We start from the raw sequence: 20915 nt of genomic DNA on the forward strand, positions 1-20915 counted from the left end.
AAATTCAGCGGCAGGGCCTAGAAGACGCCATGTGCCCCTTGCCATGAGGGGGATTCTGCTCTGCAGTAGTCTGCATTAATCAGTAAAAGTGGCATTTTGTGCTGAATTTGGAGAAACCACTTATATTAATTGTGTTAAGACAATTAAATTGTTCTTGTGCTATTAGTTTATTGGCGCCAGTGGAGAATTTGTACATGAGGCTAATAAACCTAATTAGCAATGGGGGTGAATCATTTTGATTACAACTGTATGATAGTCAGACATCAAGTCAAGTTATTAGCATATGGATGTAAATAATGAATATTCATTCACAGAATACAGATCCTGAAAGATATTACATTATGTTTATACATGAGAAAAGCTTTGTAGATAAAACAGGAAAACTCCTGCAATAACCCACATAGATTTCAGAGTTAAATGGCACAATATCTGTTTTTATGGATAAAATAATGTGGTCTACCAGGTTTTTACCAACGTGCTGGTGGTTTTGGTGACAACTATAAGCTATTATTGTATTTAAAGGAAACCGGTCATGTAAAAAAATGCTATTAACCTGCAGAAATGGGGTTAATCTGCAGGTTAATAGTGTTCTGAAGCTGAACTGTGCCTGCACTGGGAACCCTGCGCCAGGAGGAAATTGACTGTATTCCTCCAGCCAGTGCGGCTTCAGTCACCGCCAGGGCCGGCATCACCACCCAGCGCACCAGGGCAAGTGCTGGTCTCTGGACAAATGGGGAGGCCCACTCAATGACGTACCACCGATGGCGGCAGACCAGGCAGCACTGGGCCCCTCCTCCCACATCATACTTTTAATTGTTTCGGCATCCACGTGAGAGGAAGCCATCCACTGACACTACCTCTCCCATCACTCCTCCTCTGCGTCTGAGCTCTGTGACGTTTCAGCGCACAGGGAGTGATGATGTCCCTACAGCGCTTCCTCAGTGCCGAGCAGTGCAGAGGGTCAGAAAACCGGAAACTGCAGAGACCGGAGCAGTGAGAATTTGTTTATTTTTAATGTATGGAGCACTATATGGGGTCCATTATACTGAATGGAGCAATATATGGAGCCCATTATACTGAATGGAGTAATACATGAGGCCCATTATACTGAATGGAGCAATACATGGAGCCCATTATACTGAATGGAGCTACATATGGGGTCCATTATACTGTATGGAGCAATATATGGGGCCCATTATACTGAATGGAGTAATACATGGGGCCCATTATACTGAATGGAGCAATACATGGAGCCCATTATATTGAATGCAGCAATATATGGGGTCCGTTATACTAAATGGAGCAATATATGGGGTCCATTACACTGTATGGAACACTATATGGGTCCCATTATACTGAATGGAGCATTATATGAGGCCGATTATACTGAATGGAGCAATATATGGGGCCCATTATACTGTATGAAGCAATATATGGGCATCACGAATCATGGTATGCGTTAAAGGGGCCCACTGGGACTCTTTCACCCGGGGCCAAAAGAAAACCTGGAGCAGACCTTGGTCACCACTCAGAATCACATAAGTAGAGCTAATGGCCTAGGTGTATGACACTTCCATTAAGTCAGCACATTTCAAAGGAGGATCAAAAACGGAAGTCAATGTCATCAGAACTATAAATTTCAAGCTTTATTGAATATTATTTAAAAAAACACAAAATCCAAATATTAAAAAGTACCTAACAATGGAGAACACATGCAAAAAAAACGCACAAAGAGAGTAATGTAGCACATATAATGTAAATATGTGTATATAAAAGTCTTATACATATGCATGGGATGCCTATTACACTGATTTTTATCCCTATTGCTGTTAGGGTGCTGGATATGAAAATAATAACTTGTACGTATATATAGAGCTATCCCAGCACTGTAGTAGCGCTGCACCACTACTGTGGAGGCATAATGGTTATATATACAAAGTAAGGTGCATAGTGCAATATATCCAACTACTGCTACCACATAGCCACCACATAAATGAGAGTGCAGCTGCTAAATAAGGGAACATCTAGGTAACCAGCAGTCCTTTGGCCCCATATACTTATAGTGCATACACAAGTAATAGACAGATTTAAACAGGAGATAAATATATAAAGTGACTGTGCTACATAACCTGATTGTGAATGTATCATTCCCCCGGACGAAGCTAAACGCGAAACACGCGTTGGGGCTCAGGACCGCACAATCAGGTTATGTAGCACAGTCTCATGAGAGTGGAATCTGGTGATTGCATAATGAATAGACGCCATGGCAGCGACATAGTAGCCAAAACAAGTTTTGCATGCAAAGGCATAATATAGTATTATGTAAAAGATCAAAACCACAAGGTCAAATGCCCAAGTAAAGTTGAAAAAATGTTAAGAAAAAAAATTCTAGTAAAGTTAATATGTCATTTATATCACAGGGTGTACGCTATACAAAGAAAACCCAAAACTAATGGTGGATTACAGTTTCTTTTCAATCCTCCCCGAAAGGATAATTCAGTAAACTGACCCCACAAATATAGTGATGAATAAGTAGAAAGTACATATCTTACCACAATAATGGCACCTCAATGACATCATCATCAACAACAACCAGTAGCTTGTTCCGAATATCTTCCTTTTCGATGGGACGGTATTCCACCGATGCGGTCACTTGAAGCCCGGGAGCCACCGGTTTCTCTGGATTTTGTACATATAGCGTGAACTGAAAAGGAACATAACAAAAAAAACATTATTTATTTTTTATTTATTTTGCTCACATTAATTCCACAGCGCTTTACATGTACTATTGTCACTGTTCCCATTGGGGCTCACAATCTAGATTCCCTATCATTATGTCTCTGGAGTGTGGAAGGAAACCAGAGTACCCAGAGGAAATCCACGCAAACACGGGGAGAACATACAAACTCCTGACAGAACATTACAATAATTACCATAGCTAATAAAATGAAAATGAGCATGTAATGACTCATCACGTGAAGAAACAGCTGCAACATCCTTGGTCGGTCCACTCCTTGAAATGGAAATTCCTAAGAGTCCTATTGGAAATTCCATAGTAACTATGGCTTTTCCAGCGTTTTCACCTGGTTCATCATATGCAACTTTTTAAAAAGAAATCACACAATTTGCCTGAATTAACTCCAGTTCTCCCACCCACCGGAGATATTTTATGTACGTCAGTTACTTAATATTTGGACAGTAATCAAATTTTGGTAATTTGGGCTCTGCACATCACTATTTTTGATTTAAAATGAAACAACTGAGACGTAATTGAAGTGTAAACTTTCAGGTTTAATTAAAGGGAATGAACAAAAATATCCTGTGAAACATTTAGGAATTTCAACAATTTTTATACAAAGCCTCCTCATTTCAGCTCAAAAGAAATTGGACAAATTAATTTTACCATAAATAAAATGATTATTTGTAATACTTTGTAGAGAATCCTTTGTAGACAATGACTGCCTGAAGTCTGGAAGCCATGAACGTCACCACACGCCGGGTTTCCTCCTTTGTGATGCTTTGCCAGGCCTTTACTGCAGCTGACTTCAGTTGTTGCTTGTGTGTTGGTCTTTCTGACTTAAGATCTCTCTTAGGCATCTGAATTGCATGCTCAATGGGGTTGAGATCTGGTGATTGACTCGGCTATTGCAGAATATTCCACTTCTTTGCCTTAAACTTCTGAGTTGCTCTTTCAGTATGTTTTGGCTCATTGCCCATCTGTTCTGTGAAGCGTCGTCCAATCAACCTTGCAGCCTTTGGTAGAATCTGAGCGGAAAGTTTTGCCCTGTACACTTCAGAATGCATCCAACTGCTTCTGTATTCAGTCACATCATCAACAAACACTAGTGTCCCATTGCCATTGGAAGCCATACATGCCCATACCAGCACACTGCCTCCACCATGTTTTACATAGGATGTGGTGTGCTTTGAATCATGAGCGGTTCTAAGCCTTCTCCATACTTTCTTCTACCCATCATTCTGGTACAGGTTGATCTTAGTTTCATCTGTCCATATAAAGCTTTTCCAGAACTTTGCTGGCTTCTTTAGATGTTTTTTTACAAAGTCTAATTTGGATTTTTTTATTTTTAAGGCTGATAAATGGTTTGCATAGCATAGCTTTATTGTGCAAAAGTTCTCAACATTAAAACAACGTATCGGCGGGAGTGCTGACTGTTGGACTCCCCAAGATCTGATATTAATGACCTATCTGAACATAATTTAGAGGAACAAACCTTTAAACAGTTTCTGTCAGTAGGACTAACCCTCTTAAGCCATATATATGGCATGAAGCTGAATAAAATGATACCTTGATAGCTGTAATCCGATGTCTTATTCCTGAGAAATCAATGTTTTTCTTATATGTAAATGAGCTTGTGAGGACACAGCGTTGTATCTTAATTAACCAGACAACTATTTTTAGCAAGCCAGGAATAGACTGTTTCTATATATTGACTGACTTTTGAATGTATATGTTTCTTTCTGGTTAGTCAAAAAAAACAGACTTTTGCTTGTGTAAGCCTGTAATATTGACTTGTAAGTTGACATTTGATGTATCATATTGTGCTCGTATCCTTGATGATTAGTGATGTTTACTGATATGCTAATTATGCATTGTCTAGGCCAGATAGTTTGTTGACTTTTAAAACATAGGAGGAAAATCTATGCAAATAGATTACATAATCAAACAATGTGACTTGGTCCTCACCATTTTCCCTTATCTATGATGCCGGATTGAAGGACACTTGTTAAACATAGAAAGATGTGATATGCCTCTATGAGACTGAGAGAGCCAGAGATTCAGCCAAGACATCAAGACATCCAGAGACAGGACAGTAGCCAATACACCATGGCTTCATCACGAGGGACACAATTCTACAGGATGCCAACCTAGGGGACCTCGGCCCTGCTTGGAAGAATACAGATCTGCTCAATTGACCATCGCTGAACCATGGATACATTCGGAGAAAGCCAGGATTGGGACCTGCCGGTCGCCTGCCTCCGTGGAGATGTTTGGAGATGTCAGGTTGTGATGCTCGGGTCAACTGGCCTTGTACCTCAATGGACTGTCATCTTCCTACACTTGTCATTACCTCTTCTCTATGTGCATGCCATAGGTGGGCTAGCCGACCCTGGAAGCTCTGAAGTAACAGCTGCCATTACCCAGGCGGGTCAGCGGACGAGTGAGACTCTGTAATGTGCACCATTTTGGCGTATTTTGCTGGGACTGTTCTGCGTGTCATCTGCCTGTTTTGTGGTTCAATAAAGCATTGGCACACTATTTTACCCTCACCCTGTGTTGTCTGAGTTGCGTTAACAATATGGAAAACGACATATGTCAACATAGAGCCACATATATAAACCATACAATACATTCATGATACTGATCTTTACCTGGGGATCTTTTGGTCCATGGATTTTGATGGATTTGGCCACATGACTAATGTTTTGCACAGTGACATTAGCTTGGTAAGTGTTTCCCACTAGAACATCCATGAAGTAGAGGAGACCTGGAGCGATCCTCACTCCTAATGTTTTATCAATTAATTCTTCCATGGCTGCAGATGAAGGGTGAGAAAATGGTGGAAAAACAAGGGTTAACACATCATAGAAATACAGGATAACATACTAATCTTCGGCTGGTGACAGGCATTGCTGCTACGCCATGTGCATCACTAATGCTGGGCACCCTCCAGACTCATATCCTGGCAGGACTCTGGTATTCTTCTGTCCCAGAATCTAATGGCAGCGGTACACATTGTAGCCGTCCTCCTGAGCGAACAGCTCATCTGATATAGGTCACAGTGATGGATAGAACCGAGATCTGGTCAGGTGCTGGGATCAATCGGGGGGCTCAACAGTCACAACCTCAGAAACGATCCCATATACTACGGATAGGGGAAAGCGTATAAACTTGGTACAATCCATAAATGAGGCTCATAAGTGGCATCATACGAGTTCTGATAAGGTACTGTAAGAAAAAGTGAGATAGGGAAGGGAAGAGAGAAGGAGAGAGAAAGGCAGAAAGAAGGTGTGATGAAGAAAGGAAAGGAACAAAAAGAGAGGAAAGAAGAGAGAGGAAGAAACCTAGATAGACAGAAAGAAAAGAGACAGAGAGGGGAGAGGAAAAATGATATAGAGGTTGGGGGTAAGGAAGAAAGAGAGAAAAAAGGAGAGAGGCAGAAAGAGGGCATGACAAAAAAAGAGAGAGAAAGAGGGGGGAACAAAGAGAGGAAAAAAGAATGAAAAAGGAGGAAAAAGAGAGGGTGGGGGTGTGTAAGATAGAGAGAAAGGAGATAAAGAAAGAGGGTGTGATGAAGAGAAAGAAAAGGAACAAAAAGAGAGGAAAAAAACGAGAGGAAGAAACCAAGATAGAGAGAAAAGAGAGAGAGAAAGAGGGAAGGGAAAAAAGAGATAAGGGTTGGGGATATGGATGTGGAAGAAAGAGAGAAAAAAGGAGAGAGAGAGGCAGAAAGAGGGCATGATGTATAAAGAGAGAGAAAGACAGGAAAGAGGAAAAAAAAGGAGGAAAAAGAGAGACACGGTTTGTGGACGTGGAAGAAAGGAGAAGAAAAAGGGTGTGATGAAGAAAGAGAAAGAGGGGACAAATTGAAAGGAAAAAAGAGGGGAAAAATAGAGAGAGAGGAAAAAGATATAGGAGGAAAAAAAGATAGAAGGGTTGGGGTGTTGAAGAAAGAGAAAAGGAGAGAAACAAGTGTGGCGCCCTTGTGGGTCCAGTCGCCACAGAGGTACTGCATCTCATCCAGAGGTGTGGTACTCCGCTCTCGGGTAAGGAGGGGACACTACCCAGGACCCACACACTTCAATGCAACAATACATCACTTAGCCTGGCAAGTTGGGCAGACCCTAAAAAAGGGGCGGGATCTCACTCAGGCAAGAAGGGTGGTGAGGGTGGGAGGGGACTGTGTAGTCAGTCTGTGGGGAGGAGAGCAGAGCAGACGTGAGAGATTGTGAGAGGAAGTAGAAGGAGTGAGACGTGAATGAAGGAGATCCCAGAGAGAGGGAGCTAGAGAAATGTGAAGCTACAGAAAGAAGAGAGAGAAGGGATCCTAGGGGCATGGGTAGTGAGGAATCCACCCGTGGGGCCCGCAGCGGGGAACAGGTCCCCAAGACTAGTGGAGAACTACAAAGCTCAGCTAGCCAGCCGGAGGCTGTGGTATCTGTACGTGCCACAGCCACATCCACACACATTCGCTGAAAAGGCAGCCATATAGGACCAAGGGGACTAGAGAGATGTCGCCCGACAAGATCCGAGGTTGTTGGCTTGGGACACTGTGTGTGAAGGCACAGGGCAGGGGAGGTGGGAGCCAGCACAGCGAGATGGCCAAGAAAGGAACATAAGAACGGGGTTCTGGCACAGTGTATGTGCAAGCCGGGTACTTATTCCAATGGAAGTAATATAGTAAATAGCAATTGGATAAAACTTAACCTTTAATAGGTTTGTATAAAAAAACTCCAACATGAATCACACCACAATAACAAATAAGAGGGAAAAAGAACCCTTGTGTGCAAGTGAACCTTAACAAAACACAGAATGGAAGAGGAAAAACAATATAAAAGAAACAGAAAACAAACACATCTGACAGTACCAAGGAGTCACTTAGACCATGCGTATAATAAGGACCATGGTTCCGTAAACCTCCTTCCTCCTGTGTTCCATACAGGATACGTTCAATTATATGATGTCTATTGGGCTATATCCCAATTCTCCATGAAAAAGGCCCATATGTGTAGGGCTCTAATAGAGATATTATTGGGAATTGGTAGTGGAATTAAACCACGATTACCGCCAATTTAAATCTTATTTATCAATACACATATGTGGCAATGAATCATATGATCATGTGTAGTGAACAATAAACCCAATTGTCACTTGTTATTACTATCAGATGAACCTGACCTATTCAGTCAGAAACCAAAGCCACATGTGTCACCATTATGTAGTAGATACTGTCAGAATATTGTAGCAGCAAAAGAGAGGCTGTGCAAAAACTATGTGGCTGAACAATAAATCACCGACTGGTCAACATTCAGGGACCATACTGCCCCATGTGAATTCTGCATAGGCGTCCCTATTGGTTACGACAGTGCAGCCACCATACTTATGTTTCAGGCACTGTAAGCCCCGGGCATCAATATGTGTATATCTCACAACATAGAGCCCTGTGTAAACTTGTCAGATCTCACCCACTGTTGGAGAGAGTTAACGTATCTCTCAAGAGGATGAGCTTGCCCCTCATGCAGTCAAGGCGTCTCCCGACGCGTTTCGTCCGATTGGACTCATCAGGGGAGTGAGAAAACTGCCGCTTTACAGATCTTTCCCCATCTGTGCTTTAAAAGCGCTGAGTACGGAGGTGCGTCTTTAGGGCTCCGCCCCCGGCGTGTGACGCGCTTCCTATCCTGCGCACGATGTATTTAATATGTCGGAGCGTTCGTACGGGCTGTGGAACGCTGGTTGTCATGGAAATGGAATGCAAGCGCTCCACTCCATTATCTGGCGCCGCCCGGCACAACAATCATGTAAGCTCCATACTCTCATATTATTAAAAAGAAATCCTATCAGAGTTCGTCTCAAATAGACCAAGTAACATGATGGTGATGCCCAAATGTGTATAATGAGCATATCCATGGAACTCAGTACAAATATGGATGGACCAGCTATTTTTAAGAAAAGGTCCTATCCCCCCATCGGATATGTGCAATGTTTTACCTGACCGTGATGTTAAACAACGTCAGAATAGTTTGCCGAGACCAGATAATGTAAATTGAATTATATGATAAAATCAAATCCAAGATGAGTTATTGAATAAACAGAACTCCGGTTTTTTTTTTGGTTTTTTTTTGGGGAGTAAAGGAGAAAGACGTGAAAAAAAGGGGGGGCCAATGTATGATAAAATCCTGCCACGAGGAAAAGATTCAAAAAGTGCGGAACACCACTGACATATGGGACTTGACTCATACAAAGGGATGAAGGAAGGCTCCCTATTACACTCCTACCGCAAAACCCTACACTCCTGGTACCTGCCTAACGCGGAGGTTGGCACCTTAGAGAGAACCCTACGCCAGTGGCGCCCCCACTCAACGACGGCTATCCCTTAATACCTATCCCTATAGTCCCTGAATAGGACAGAAAGGGAAGAAGGCCGTACTAATGAGAATGGAGGATTAATCAGAAAATACTCATTGATTATAGCATGGGTTGGAATGGTATAGGGGTATATGCCTAAAAATGATAGTATTGGCTCGGATCCTGCCTCACGCGGGGGTTGGCACCCTAAATGTATTGCGTTATGGCGCCCCCACTCTCCGAGGGCTGTCCCTACCTAAGATATCCCTATAGCCTCTGTAGGAGGACTATGTTTGTAGGAAAACAGAAAAGGAAAGAAAAAGACAAAGAAGGGGAAGGGGGAGGGCATCCCTATAGAAAACAATTATACGGTTGTATTTCATTCAGCCCTAATGGTTGGACTGTCTTGAGGTAGAAAATCCATCTACTTTCTTTTTGAAGGATGAGTTTGTCCCAATCCCCCCCTCTAACCGGTGATAAAATTCTATCTATCCCCACAAAGGTGATTTTTTGGGGGTCACCTTGATGGAAAGAGTTCATGTGGGTTGCCACTGGGGTTTCTCTATCCTTCACAATATCACGAAGATGTTCTCCCACCCTCTTTCGGAATTCCCTCTTCGTCTTACCCACATACTCCAAACCACACTCACAGCTTGCTTTATAAATGACGCCTTTAGTGCGACAATTGATGAAATGTCGGATGGAATAGGCTCTGCCTGTTACATTGCTCATGAATTTCTTAGTGTTTACTATAGAGGAGCACGCCTTGCATCTGCCACATTTAAAACAGCCCTTGGTGTCATCTAGACGTGGATTGCGGTTACCTTTAGGATCATAATGGCTATGAACCAGCCTATCACCCAAAGACCTTCCTTTCCTATACGTGATTTGTGGATATGGGGAAACATGCTCTTTGATATCCCTGTCCATTAACAAAATGGGCCAATGCTTTTTAAAAATATCTCTGATGTTATCTGTCCCATTGCAATATTTAGTGATGAACTGGATGGTCATATCATTCTCTGGCTTAGGTTTAGATACCAGAAGATCTTTCCTATCTCTCTTAACCGTCTCTTTATAGGCCTTTTTTAAGACCCCTTCAGGGTATCCTCTGTCAAGGAATCTGTTACGTAGATCATTAGCCTGTTCTTGAAAGGAACTCTGATTTGAACAATTCCTTCAAATTCTTAAATACTGGCCCTTGGGGATCCCTTTTTTCAATGGGGTGGGGTGATTACTCTCCCACCGAAGGAGGGAATTGGAGGCTGTCTCTTTTCTGTGGGTTTTGGTGGATATAGCGCCGTTGCTATCTCTTTCTATGAGAATGTCCAGAAATGCCAGCCTTGTTGGATTAGCCTCATACGTGAAATGTAGGCCTATGTTATTTACATTTAAACTCCCCACGAAGTTGGCAAAGTCATCAACACTCCCTCTCCAAAAGACCAGCACATCATCGATGTACCTTAGCCATAATATGATCCTCTCATCCAGGCCCAAAGTGCCCTCACCAAAAACCACAGTTTCCTCCCACCAACCCAGGAGCAAATTTGCGTACGAGGGCGCACAGGGGCTACCCATCGCAGTACCCCTGAGCTGGTGGAAGTACTTGTGATCAAATAAAAAGACATTCCTGGTTAAACAAAATTCCAATATATCCAAGACGAACCTGTTATGTTTGTCATATTGAATACCCCTAGTGCTGAGGTAATGATTTATTGCTTGTAGACCTTTGTCATGTGGAATGGAGGAATACAATGCCTCCACATCAATGCTGGCCAATATCATGTCTTCCTCCAAAAACACACAGTCCAATTTGCCCAAAAGGTCGGTGGTGTCCCGCACATAGGAGTTCAAAGCATTCACAAATGGTTTGAGGATTTGGTCTATATACATCCCCAATCTCTCTGTGAGGCTGTTGTTACCGGAGACTATGGGCCTCCCTTTAAGGGGATTAACCCCTTTGTGTACTTTGGGGAGGCAATAAAAAGTGGGAACGACAGGATTTTTTGGCAAAAGAAAGTCTCTCTCCTCTTTCCCCACTACACCATCCCTGAAACCTCTCTCAATAATGGTGTTAAGCTCCATCAAAAAAGTACCAGTGGGGTTGTGGTTCAAGGCCTTGTATTCGTCTTTTTTGTCCAGGAGGGAGATGCACATGGAACGGTAATCAGTGGTGTCCATGATCACCACATTACCCCCTTTGTCGGAGGGTTTTATTGTTATGCTGTGATCTTTTTCCAGATTACAGAGACATGCCATCTCCCCTCTAGACAGATTAAATCGTCCCTTCCTTCTGCTTTCAGACAATTTCATGATGTCTTCCGTGACCAAGTTTAGAAAGATATCAATAGAACCAAGATCACCCATGGGAGGGGGCATCTTGGAACTCTTGTTTCTAAGATCTGTGAAGGGACCAGTACCATCCTGGTTAGGGATGGGGTCACTCAAATGGAATAATAATTGTACGTCTTGGAGCAAATCATCCGGAATGCCCATTTCCGTACATTTTCTTTTATCCTCCTTCAAGAAGAATTTTTTCCATTTGAGGCGTCTCGTAAAAAGATTGAGGTCCTTAATGACCTCAAAAGTGTCCATGTCAGAGGTGGGTACAAATGTAAGACCTTTACTCAACAGTAGTGTTTCCTCGTGGCTGAGAGGTCTAGATGATAAATTAATCACCTGTATATTTACGTTGGAGGATTGGTCCGATTTCTGAGGGGATAGCTTAGTTCTAAAAAACTACTTTTCGGGGGGGATCTTTTATTGCTCCCACGTCCCCAGTTGCTACCTCTACCCCTACCTCTACCTCTACCTCTCTGTCCACTAGATCGTGTATCACAGTCTGAAACGTCAGCCTCTGAAGAGGAGATGTCCATCTCAACTCTCCGTGTGGATCTAGCTGTAACAAGGGAATAGGCTTTGTTTTCTTTGAAATCTTGCAAATCACGTATGAAAAATTTATGCTTTTTCTCCTTCAAGTGGTATTGGAATCTCTCCAAGGAATTTTGTAATAAGGTCTCCTTCTTAGAGAACTCTGGTTCTGTAGAGAATTTTTTTGTAATATCAATTTGTTCTTTTAAAGAATCATTCAAGCCACTCAAATTGTGTTTTTCTTCCTCTAATAATAGTTTCATTAATCTCAAAGAACTATCAGTGGCTTCCTTCTCCCACTTGGCTAATAAAGCCGGGTTCTTATAGCGATACCCTGGTGCTAGTGTGATTCTTAAATGTCTAGGAACGATTCCAGATTTAATATAGTTGTCTAGACTCTGCACTTCCCACCAGGAGGATATCTGATCTTTGTATATTTTAGTCAATTCCTTGAATGCCCCATTAAAAGATGGAACATATTTCTTTTGGGTATAGGTTCTGTCTGAAAACACATCTGTTACCTCAGCAAACCACTGATTCGTGTCAATACGTGTTGTCAGGAAACCTGCCATATCATAAATAATATATATGTGCAAGCCGGGTACTTATTCCAATGGAAGTAATATAGTAAATAGCAATTGGATAAAACTTAACCTTTAATAGGTTTGTATAAAAAAACTCCAACATGAATCACACCACAATAACAAATAAGAGGGAAAAAGAACCCTTGTGTGCAAGTGAACCTTAACAAAACACAGAATGGAAGAGGAAAAACAATATAAAAGAAACAGAAAACAAACACATCTGACAGTACCAAGGAGTCACTTAGACCATGCGTATAATAAGGACCATGGTTCCGTAAACCTCCTTCCTCCTGTGTTCCATACAGGATACATTCAATTATATGATGTCTATTGGGCTATATCCCAATTCTCCATGAAAAAGGCCCATATGTGTAGGGCTCTAATAGAGATATTATTGGGAATTGGTAGTGGAATTAAACCACGATTACCGCCAATTTAAATCTTATTTATCAATACACATATGTGGCAATGAATCATATGATCATGTGTAGTGAACAATAAACCCAATTGTCACTTGTTATTACTATCAGATGAACCTGACCTATTCAGTCAGAAACCAAAGCCACATGTGTCACCATTATGTAGTAGATACTGTCAGAATATTGTAGCAGCAAAAGAGAGGCTGTGCAAAAACTATGTGGCTGAACAATAAATCACCGACTGGTCAACATTCAGGGACCATACTGCCCCATGTGAATTCTGCATAGGCGTCCCTATTGGTTACCACAGTGCAGCCACCATACTTATGTTTCAGGCACTGTAAGCCCCGGGCATCAATATGTGTATATCTCACAACATAGAGCCCTGTGTAAACTTGTCAGATCTCACCCACTGTTGGAGAGAAAAAAGGAGAGAGGCAGAAAGAGGGCATGACAAAAAAAGAGAGAGAAAGAGGGGGGAACAAAGAGAGGAAAAAAGAATGAAAAAGGAGGAAAAAGAGAGGGTGGGGGTGTGTAAGATAGAGAGAAAGGAGATAAAGAAAGAGGGTATGATGAAGAGAAAGAAAAGGAACAAAAAGAGAGGAAAAAAACGAGAGGAAGAAACCAAGATAGAGAGAAAAGAGAGAGAGAAAGAGGGAAGGGAAAAAAGAGATAAGGGTTGGGGATATGGATGTGGAAGAAAGAGAGAAAAAAGGAGAGAGAGAGGCAGAAAGAGGGCATGATGTATAAAGAGAGAGAAAGACGGGAAAGAGGAAAAAAAAGGAGGAAAAAGAGAGACACGGTGTGTGGACGTGGAAGAAAAGAGAAGAAAAAGGGTGTGATGAAGAAAGAGAAAGAGGGGACAAATTGAAAGGAAAAAAGAGGGGAAAAATAGAGAGAGAGGAAAAAGATATAGGAGGAAAAAAAGATAGAAGGGTTGGGGTGTTGAAGAAAGAGAAAAGGAGAGAAACAAGTGTGGCGCCCTTGTGGGTCCAGTCGCCACAGAGGTACTGCATCTCATCCAGAGGTGTGGTACTCCGCTCTCGGGTAAGGAGGGGACACTACCCAGGACCCACACACTTCAATGCAACAATACATCACTTAGCCTGGCAAGTTGGGCAGACCCTAAAAAAGGGGCGGGATCTCACTCAGGCAAGAAGGGTGGTGAGGGTGGGAGGGGACTGTGTAGTCAGTCTGTGGGGAGGAGAGCAGAGCAGACGTGAGAGATTGTGAGAGGAAGTAGAAGGAGTGAGACGTGAATGAAGGAGATCCCAGAGAGAGGGAGCTAGAGAAATGTGAAGCTACAGAAAGAAGAGAGAGAAGGGATCCTAGGGGCATGGGTAGTGAGGAATCCACCCGTGGGGCCCGCAGCGGGGAACAGGTCCCCAAGACTAGTGGAGAACTACAAAGCTCAGCTAGCCAGCCGGAGGCTGTGGTATCTGTACGTGCCACAGCCACATCCACACACATTCGCTGAAAAGGCAGCCATATAGGACCAAGGGGACTAGAGAGATGTCGCCCGACAAGATCCGAGGTTGTTGGCTTGGGACACTGTGTGTGAAGGCACAGGGCAGGGGAGGTGGGAGCCAGCACAGCGAGATGGCCAAGAAAGGAACATAAGAACGGGGTTCTGGCAAAGTGCACTTCAAATTACCTGAGAGCTGGCTGGACCACAGACCCGGAAGGACTCAGCACCCCGGCTGGGGACTGTGTATAAGAACTGTGAGTAAAGGTGGTGAAACTGCACCCTGCTGTGTCCTATGAATTATTACTGCATCACCTGCCCTGCACCACAACATCCACCATCACATTTACCACCATAACTGCCCTGGGACTAAGCTCTACTGTACCTGCGGAGAGTGTCATGATTCCCAATGGCAGGGACATGGGCAAAAACGGACTAGCTCTAGGAAGATGGTATCTCAGGTAACCGCGATGCTGAACCTAACACGCAAATAAAAGTAGCCAGGGGGTGTGCCTACGTTGTATCCCTAGACACCTCGCGCCAGCCGGAGAGCTAACTACCCCTATAAGAGGAATACACAGACCTGGCTTGCCTCCAGGGAAACCCCAAAAGTTATAGTAGCCCCCCACATGTAATAATGGTTAGGTAAGAGGAAAACACAAACGCAGCATGAATATAGATTCAGCAAAGTGAGGCCCTCTGACTAGATAGATGAAAATACAAAAGAGGACTTCGCGGTTACCTCAAAACCCTAAGCAGCCATCCTGAAACTACCTTAACTCCGTTATCAACTCATGACACCGGAGTAGTAATTTCAGATCACTAGAGCTTCCAGCAGCACGAGAAATATAAATGCATGCTGGACAAAACAAACACAAAAAGCCAAAGATTTCAACTTAGCTGAATTGCAGACTTGGAGCAGGTAGCAAGCAACAGAGATGCTCTGGTAACATTGATTGCCGGCACTAGAGTGACTGAGAAGCCAGACTAAATAGGAAACTCCCAATTTCCTGATGAAAACAGGTGCACTGGAAACACAAGACCAAAGTCAACCAGTACCACCAGTAGCCACCAGAGGGAGCCAAAAACAGAATTCACAACAGTACCCCCCCCCTTAAGGAGGGGGCACCGAACCCTCATGAGAACCACCAGGGCGATCTGGATGCGCCCTATGAAAGGCGCGAACCAAATCAGAGGCATGAACATCAGAGGCAGTCACCCAAGAATTATCCTCCTGACCGTATCCCTTCCATTTAACCAGATATTGAAGTCTCCGTCTGGAAATACGAGAGTCCAAAATCTTCTCCACAACATACTCCAATTCACCCTCCACCAGCACAGGAGCAGGAGGCTCAACAGAAGGAACAACCGGTACCTCGTACCTCCGCAACAACGACCTATGGAAAACATTATGAATGGTGAAAGATGCTGGAAGGTCCAAACGAAAAGATACAGGATTAAGACTCTCCAAAATCCTATAAGGACCTATGAACCGAGGTTTGAACTTAGGAGAAGAGACCTTCATAGGGACAAAACGAGAAGACAACCACACCAAGTCTCCAACACGGAGATGATGACCCACACGACGATGACGATTAGCAAACTGCTGAGTCTTCTCCTGAGACAACTTCAAATTGTCCACCACATGACTCCAAATCCGGTGCAGTCTATCCACCACAGAATCCACTCCAGGACAATCCGAAGACTCCACCTGACCAGACGAAAAACGAGGGTGAAACCCTGAATTGCAAAAGAAAGGAGAAACCAGAGTAGCAGAACTGGCCCGATTATTGAGGGCAAACTCTGCCAACGGCAAAAAGGCGACCCAATCATCCTGATCAGCAGACACAAAACACCTCAAATACGTCTCCAAGGTCTGATTAGTTCGCTCCGTCTGGCCATTAGTCTGAGGATGGAACGCAGATGAAAAAGACAAATCAATGCCCATCCTGGCACAGAACGCTCGCCAGAACCTAGACACAAATTGAGATCCTCTGTCAGACACGATGTTTTCCGGGATACCATGTAAGCGAACCACATTCTGAAAAAATAAAGGAACCAACTCCGATGAAGAAGGCAATTTGGGCAAGGGTACCAAATTAACCATCTTAGAAAAACGGTCACACACCACCCAAATGACGGACATTTTCTGAGAAACCGGGAGATCCGAGATAAAGTCCATAGAGATGTGCGTCCACGGCCTCTTCGGAATAGGCAAGGACAACAACAATCCACTAGCCCGAGAACAGCAAGGCTTGGCCCGAGCACAAACATCACAAGACTGTACAAAGGTACGCACATCCCGAGACAGGGAAGGCCACCAGAAGGACCTGGCCACCAAATCTCTGGTACCAAAAATTCCAGGGTGGCCCGCCAACACAGAAGAATGAACCTCTGAGATGACTCTACTGGTCCACTCATCTGGAACAAACAATCTCCCAGACGGACAACGATCAGGCCTATCAGTCTGAAACTCCTGCAAAGCACGTCGCAAGTCTGGGGAGACAGCAGACAAAATCACTCCATCCTTAAGGATACCCGTAGGCTCAGAATCACCAGAGGAGTCAGGCTCAAAACTCCTAGAAAGAGCATCTGCCTTCACATTTTTCGAGCCCGGCAAGTATGAAACCACAAAATTAAACCGAGAGAAAAACAATGACCAGCGCGCCTGTCTAGGATTCAGACGCCTGGCGGACTCAAGGTAAATCAGATTCTTGTGATCAATCAAGACCACCACCTGATGTCTAGCACCCTCAAGCCAATGACGCCACTCCTCAAATGCCCACTTCATAGCCAAGAGCTCCCGATTACCGACATCATAATTTCGCTCGGCGGGCGAAAACTTTCGAGAGAAAAATGCACATGGTCTCATCACTGAGCAATCGGGACTTTTCTGCGACAAAACCGCCCCCGCTCCAATCTCGGAAGCATCAACCTCAACCTGAAAAGGGAGCGAAACATCAGGCTGGCGCAACACAGGGGCAGAAGAAAAGCGGCGCTTAAGCTCCCGAAAGGCCTCCACAGCTGCAGAGGACCAATTGGCAACATCAGCACCCTTCTTAGTCAAATCAGTCAGAGGTTTAGCAACACTTGAAAACCCAGTTATAAATCGACGATAGAAATTAGCAAAGCCCAAGAACTTCTGAAGACTCTTCAGGGAAGTAGGCTGCGTCCAATCACAAATAGCCCGAACCTTGACAGGATCCATCTCAACAGAAGAAGGGGAAAAAAATATACCCCAAAAAGGAGATCTTCTGAACCCCAAAGATACACTTTGAACCCTTTACAAACAGAGAATTGGACCGCAAAACCTGAAAAACCTTCCTAACCTGTTGAACATGCGACTCCCAGTCATCCGAAAAAATCAAAATATCATCCAAATACACAATCATAAATTTATCCAGGTATTTACGGAAAATATCGTGCATAAAGGACTGAAAGACTGAAGGAGCATTAGAAAGACCAAAAGGCATTACCAAATACTCAAAATGGCCCTCGGGCGTATTAAATGCAGTTTTCCACTCATCTCCCTGCTTGATCCGCACCAAATTATACGCACCCCGAAGATCAACCTTAGAGAACCACTTTGCCCCTTTAATACGAGCAAATAAATCAGTCAGTAGTGGCAAAGGATACTGGTATTTGACTGTAATCTTATTCAACAGGCGATAATCAATACAGGGCCTCAGGGAGCCATCTTTTTTACCCACGAAAAAAAAACCTGCTCCTAAAGGGGATGAGGATGGACGGATATGTCCCTTTTCCAAGGACTCCTTAATATACTCTCGCATAGCAGCATGCTCAGGCACAGATAGATTGAACAAACGACCCTTGGGAAACTTGATGCCCGGAATCAAGTCTATAGCACAATCGCAATCCCGGTGAGGGGGGAAAGAACTAAGTTTAGGCTCCTCAAAAACATCACCATAATCAGACAAAAATGCCGGAATTTCAGAGGGAGTAGATGAAGCAATGGAAACCAAAGGCACTTCCCCATGAGCCCCCTGACATCCCCAGCTTAACACAGACATTGTTTTCCAGTCAAGGACTGGATTATGAGTTTGCAACCATGGCAATCCAAGCACTAAGACATCATGCAAGTTATGCAACACAAGGAAGCGAATCACCTCCCGATGGTCAGGAGTCATACACATAGTCACTTGTGTCCAGAACTGTGGTTTATTCCTAGCCAAATGTGTGGAGTCGATACCCTTCAGAGGGATAGGAACTTCCAAAGGCTCTAGGCTAAACCCACAACGTCTGGCAAAGGACCAATCCATAAGACTCAAGGAAGCGCCAGAATCCACATAGGCATCCACAGTAATAGTTGATAATGAACAGATCAAAGTTACAGACAAAATAAACTTAGACTGTAAGGTGCCAATTGCAAAAGACTTATCAACCTTTTTTGTGCGTTTAGAGCATGCTGATATAACATGAGCAGAATCACCACAGTAGAAGCACAACCCATTTTTACGCCTATAATTCTGCCGTTCACTTCTGGACAGAATTCTATCACATTGCATATTCTCCAGTGCCTGCTCAGAAGACACCGCCAAATGGTGCACAGGTTTGCGCTCCCGTAAACGCCGATCAATCTGAATAGCCATAGTCATGGATTCATTCAGACCTGTGGGCGTAGGAAACCCCACCATGACATCTTTAACGGCGTCAGAGAGACCTTCTCTGAAATTCGCCGCCAGGGCGCACTCATTTCACTGAGTAAGCACAGACCATTTTCGAAATTTTTGACAATACACTTCAGCTTCATCATGCCCTTGAGAGAGGGCTAGCAAGGCCTTTTCAGCCTGAATCTCCAAATTAGGTTCCTCATAGAGCAACCCCAGTGCCAGAAAAAACGCATCCACATTGAGCAGCGCAGGATCCCCTGGTGCCAATGCAAATGCCCAATTCTGGGGGTCACCCCGCAACAAGGAAATAACAATTTTAACCTGCTGAGCGGGGTCTCCAGCGGAACGAGATCTCAGAGAAAGATACAATTTACAATTGTGCTTAAAATTCAAAAAGCGAGATCTATCTCCAGAAAAGAACTCAGGTATAGGGATCTTGGGTTCAGACATAGGAGCATGTATCACATAGTCTTGGATATTTTGAACCTTAGAGGCAAGAGTATTAAGATTAGAAGCTAAACTCTGGATATCCATTTCTCAACAGCAGAGATCTGAGCCATTCAGGGGTTAAGAGGAGAGAAAAAAAAACAAAAAAAAACAAAAAAAAAACAGCAGATTGCAATTATGGCTAGACAGAACCTCTGAGTAAAAAAAAAAAAAGTGTCAGAAACTTCTTTTTTCTCTCCTTCTTTAGCCAATACCTTTAATACATTATGGCCGGCAATACTGTCATGATTCCCAATGGCAGGGACATGGGCAAAAACGGACTAGCTCTAGGAAGATGGTATCTCAGGTAACCGCGATGCTGAACCTAACACGCAAATAAAAGTAGCCAGGGGGTGTGCCTACGTTGTATCCCTAGACACCTCGCGCCAGCCGGAGAGCTAACTACCCCTATAAGAGGAATACACAGACCTGGCTTGCCTCCAGGGAAACCCCAAAAGTTATAGTAGCCCCCCACATGTAATAACGGTTAGGTAAGAGGAAAACACAAACGCAGCATGAATATAGATTCAGCAAAGTGAGGCCCTCTGACTAGATAGATGAAAATACAAAAGAGGACTTCGCGGTTACCTCAAAACCCTAAGCAGCCATCCTGAAACTACCTTAACTCCGTTATCAACTCATGACACCGGAGTAGTAATTTCAGATCACTAGAGCTTCCAGCAGCACGAGAAATATAAATGCATGCTGGACAAAACAAACACAAAAAGCCAAAGATTTCAACTTAGCTGAATTGCAGACTTGGAGCAGGTAGCAAGCAACAGAGATGCTCTGGTAACATTGATTGCCGGCACTAGAGTGACTGAGAAGCCAGACTAAATAGGAAACTCCCAATTTCCTGATGAAAACAGGTGCACTGGAAATACAAGACCAAAGTCAACCAGTACCACCAGTAGCCACCAGAGGGAGCCAAAAACAGAATTCACAACAGGAGAGCTGTAACAACTCTGCTGCATCAGCATCAGCCCCAGCGGTCCCCTTTAAGCAGCGTCGGCCATTCTTAGCCAAGCACCACAGGTGGCATCACGAACAATTCCCCTATAAACTTTACTCCCTTTTCATTTCATTTCATCATTTTATTGGACGCCCAGGGCCACTGCTGCCGTGACAACCACATCCCCTTTAAGAACTGACCAGCCTGGTACCGAGTATCCCTGTAAGGAGGTTGCTTTCCCTGCTCCTTACCTGGAACCACTTAGTCGGACAGCTGGGTTGTTGGGGGAGGACTTTCTGCCCTGGACTGCGGGGACCATGTGACTGCTGGGGGCAGAGAGGAAGAGAGAGGGGTGTGGTCAGAAAAGAGTGGGAGAGCAGAGCGCGCGAGACGGAGGGGACAGCGTGCCAGAGAGAAAGCAG

At 43.9% G+C, this 20915-nt stretch overlaps 1 protein-coding gene across 2 annotated transcripts in view; it reads right to left on the bottom strand.

Moving 5' to 3' along the window:
• Positions 1-20915, bottom strand: part of CFAP47 (cilia and flagella associated protein 47) — an 816247-nt gene that overhangs the window by 788874 nt on the left and 6458 nt on the right. The window contains exons 1-3 of one of the 2 annotated variants that reach the window (XM_077296701.1): positions 8206-8408; positions 5392-5555; positions 2553-2704 (exon numbers count right to left, since the gene is read on the bottom strand). In XM_077296701.1, coding sequence (XP_077152816.1) covers positions 2553-2704; positions 5392-5553 — 314 coding nt within the window. In that variant the 5' untranslated portion in view covers positions 5554-5555; positions 8206-8408. Of the gene's footprint in view, positions 1-2552; positions 2705-5391; positions 5556-8205; positions 8409-20915 lie in introns of those variants that run through there. The other variant, XM_077296700.1, reaches the window with a different exon arrangement.

The sequence above is a fragment of the Ranitomeya variabilis genome, chromosome 3 (assembly GCF_051348905.1).
Source record: "Ranitomeya variabilis isolate aRanVar5 chromosome 3, aRanVar5.hap1, whole genome shotgun sequence".
Classification (NCBI taxonomy): Eukaryota; Metazoa; Chordata; class Amphibia; order Anura; family Dendrobatidae; genus Ranitomeya; species Ranitomeya variabilis.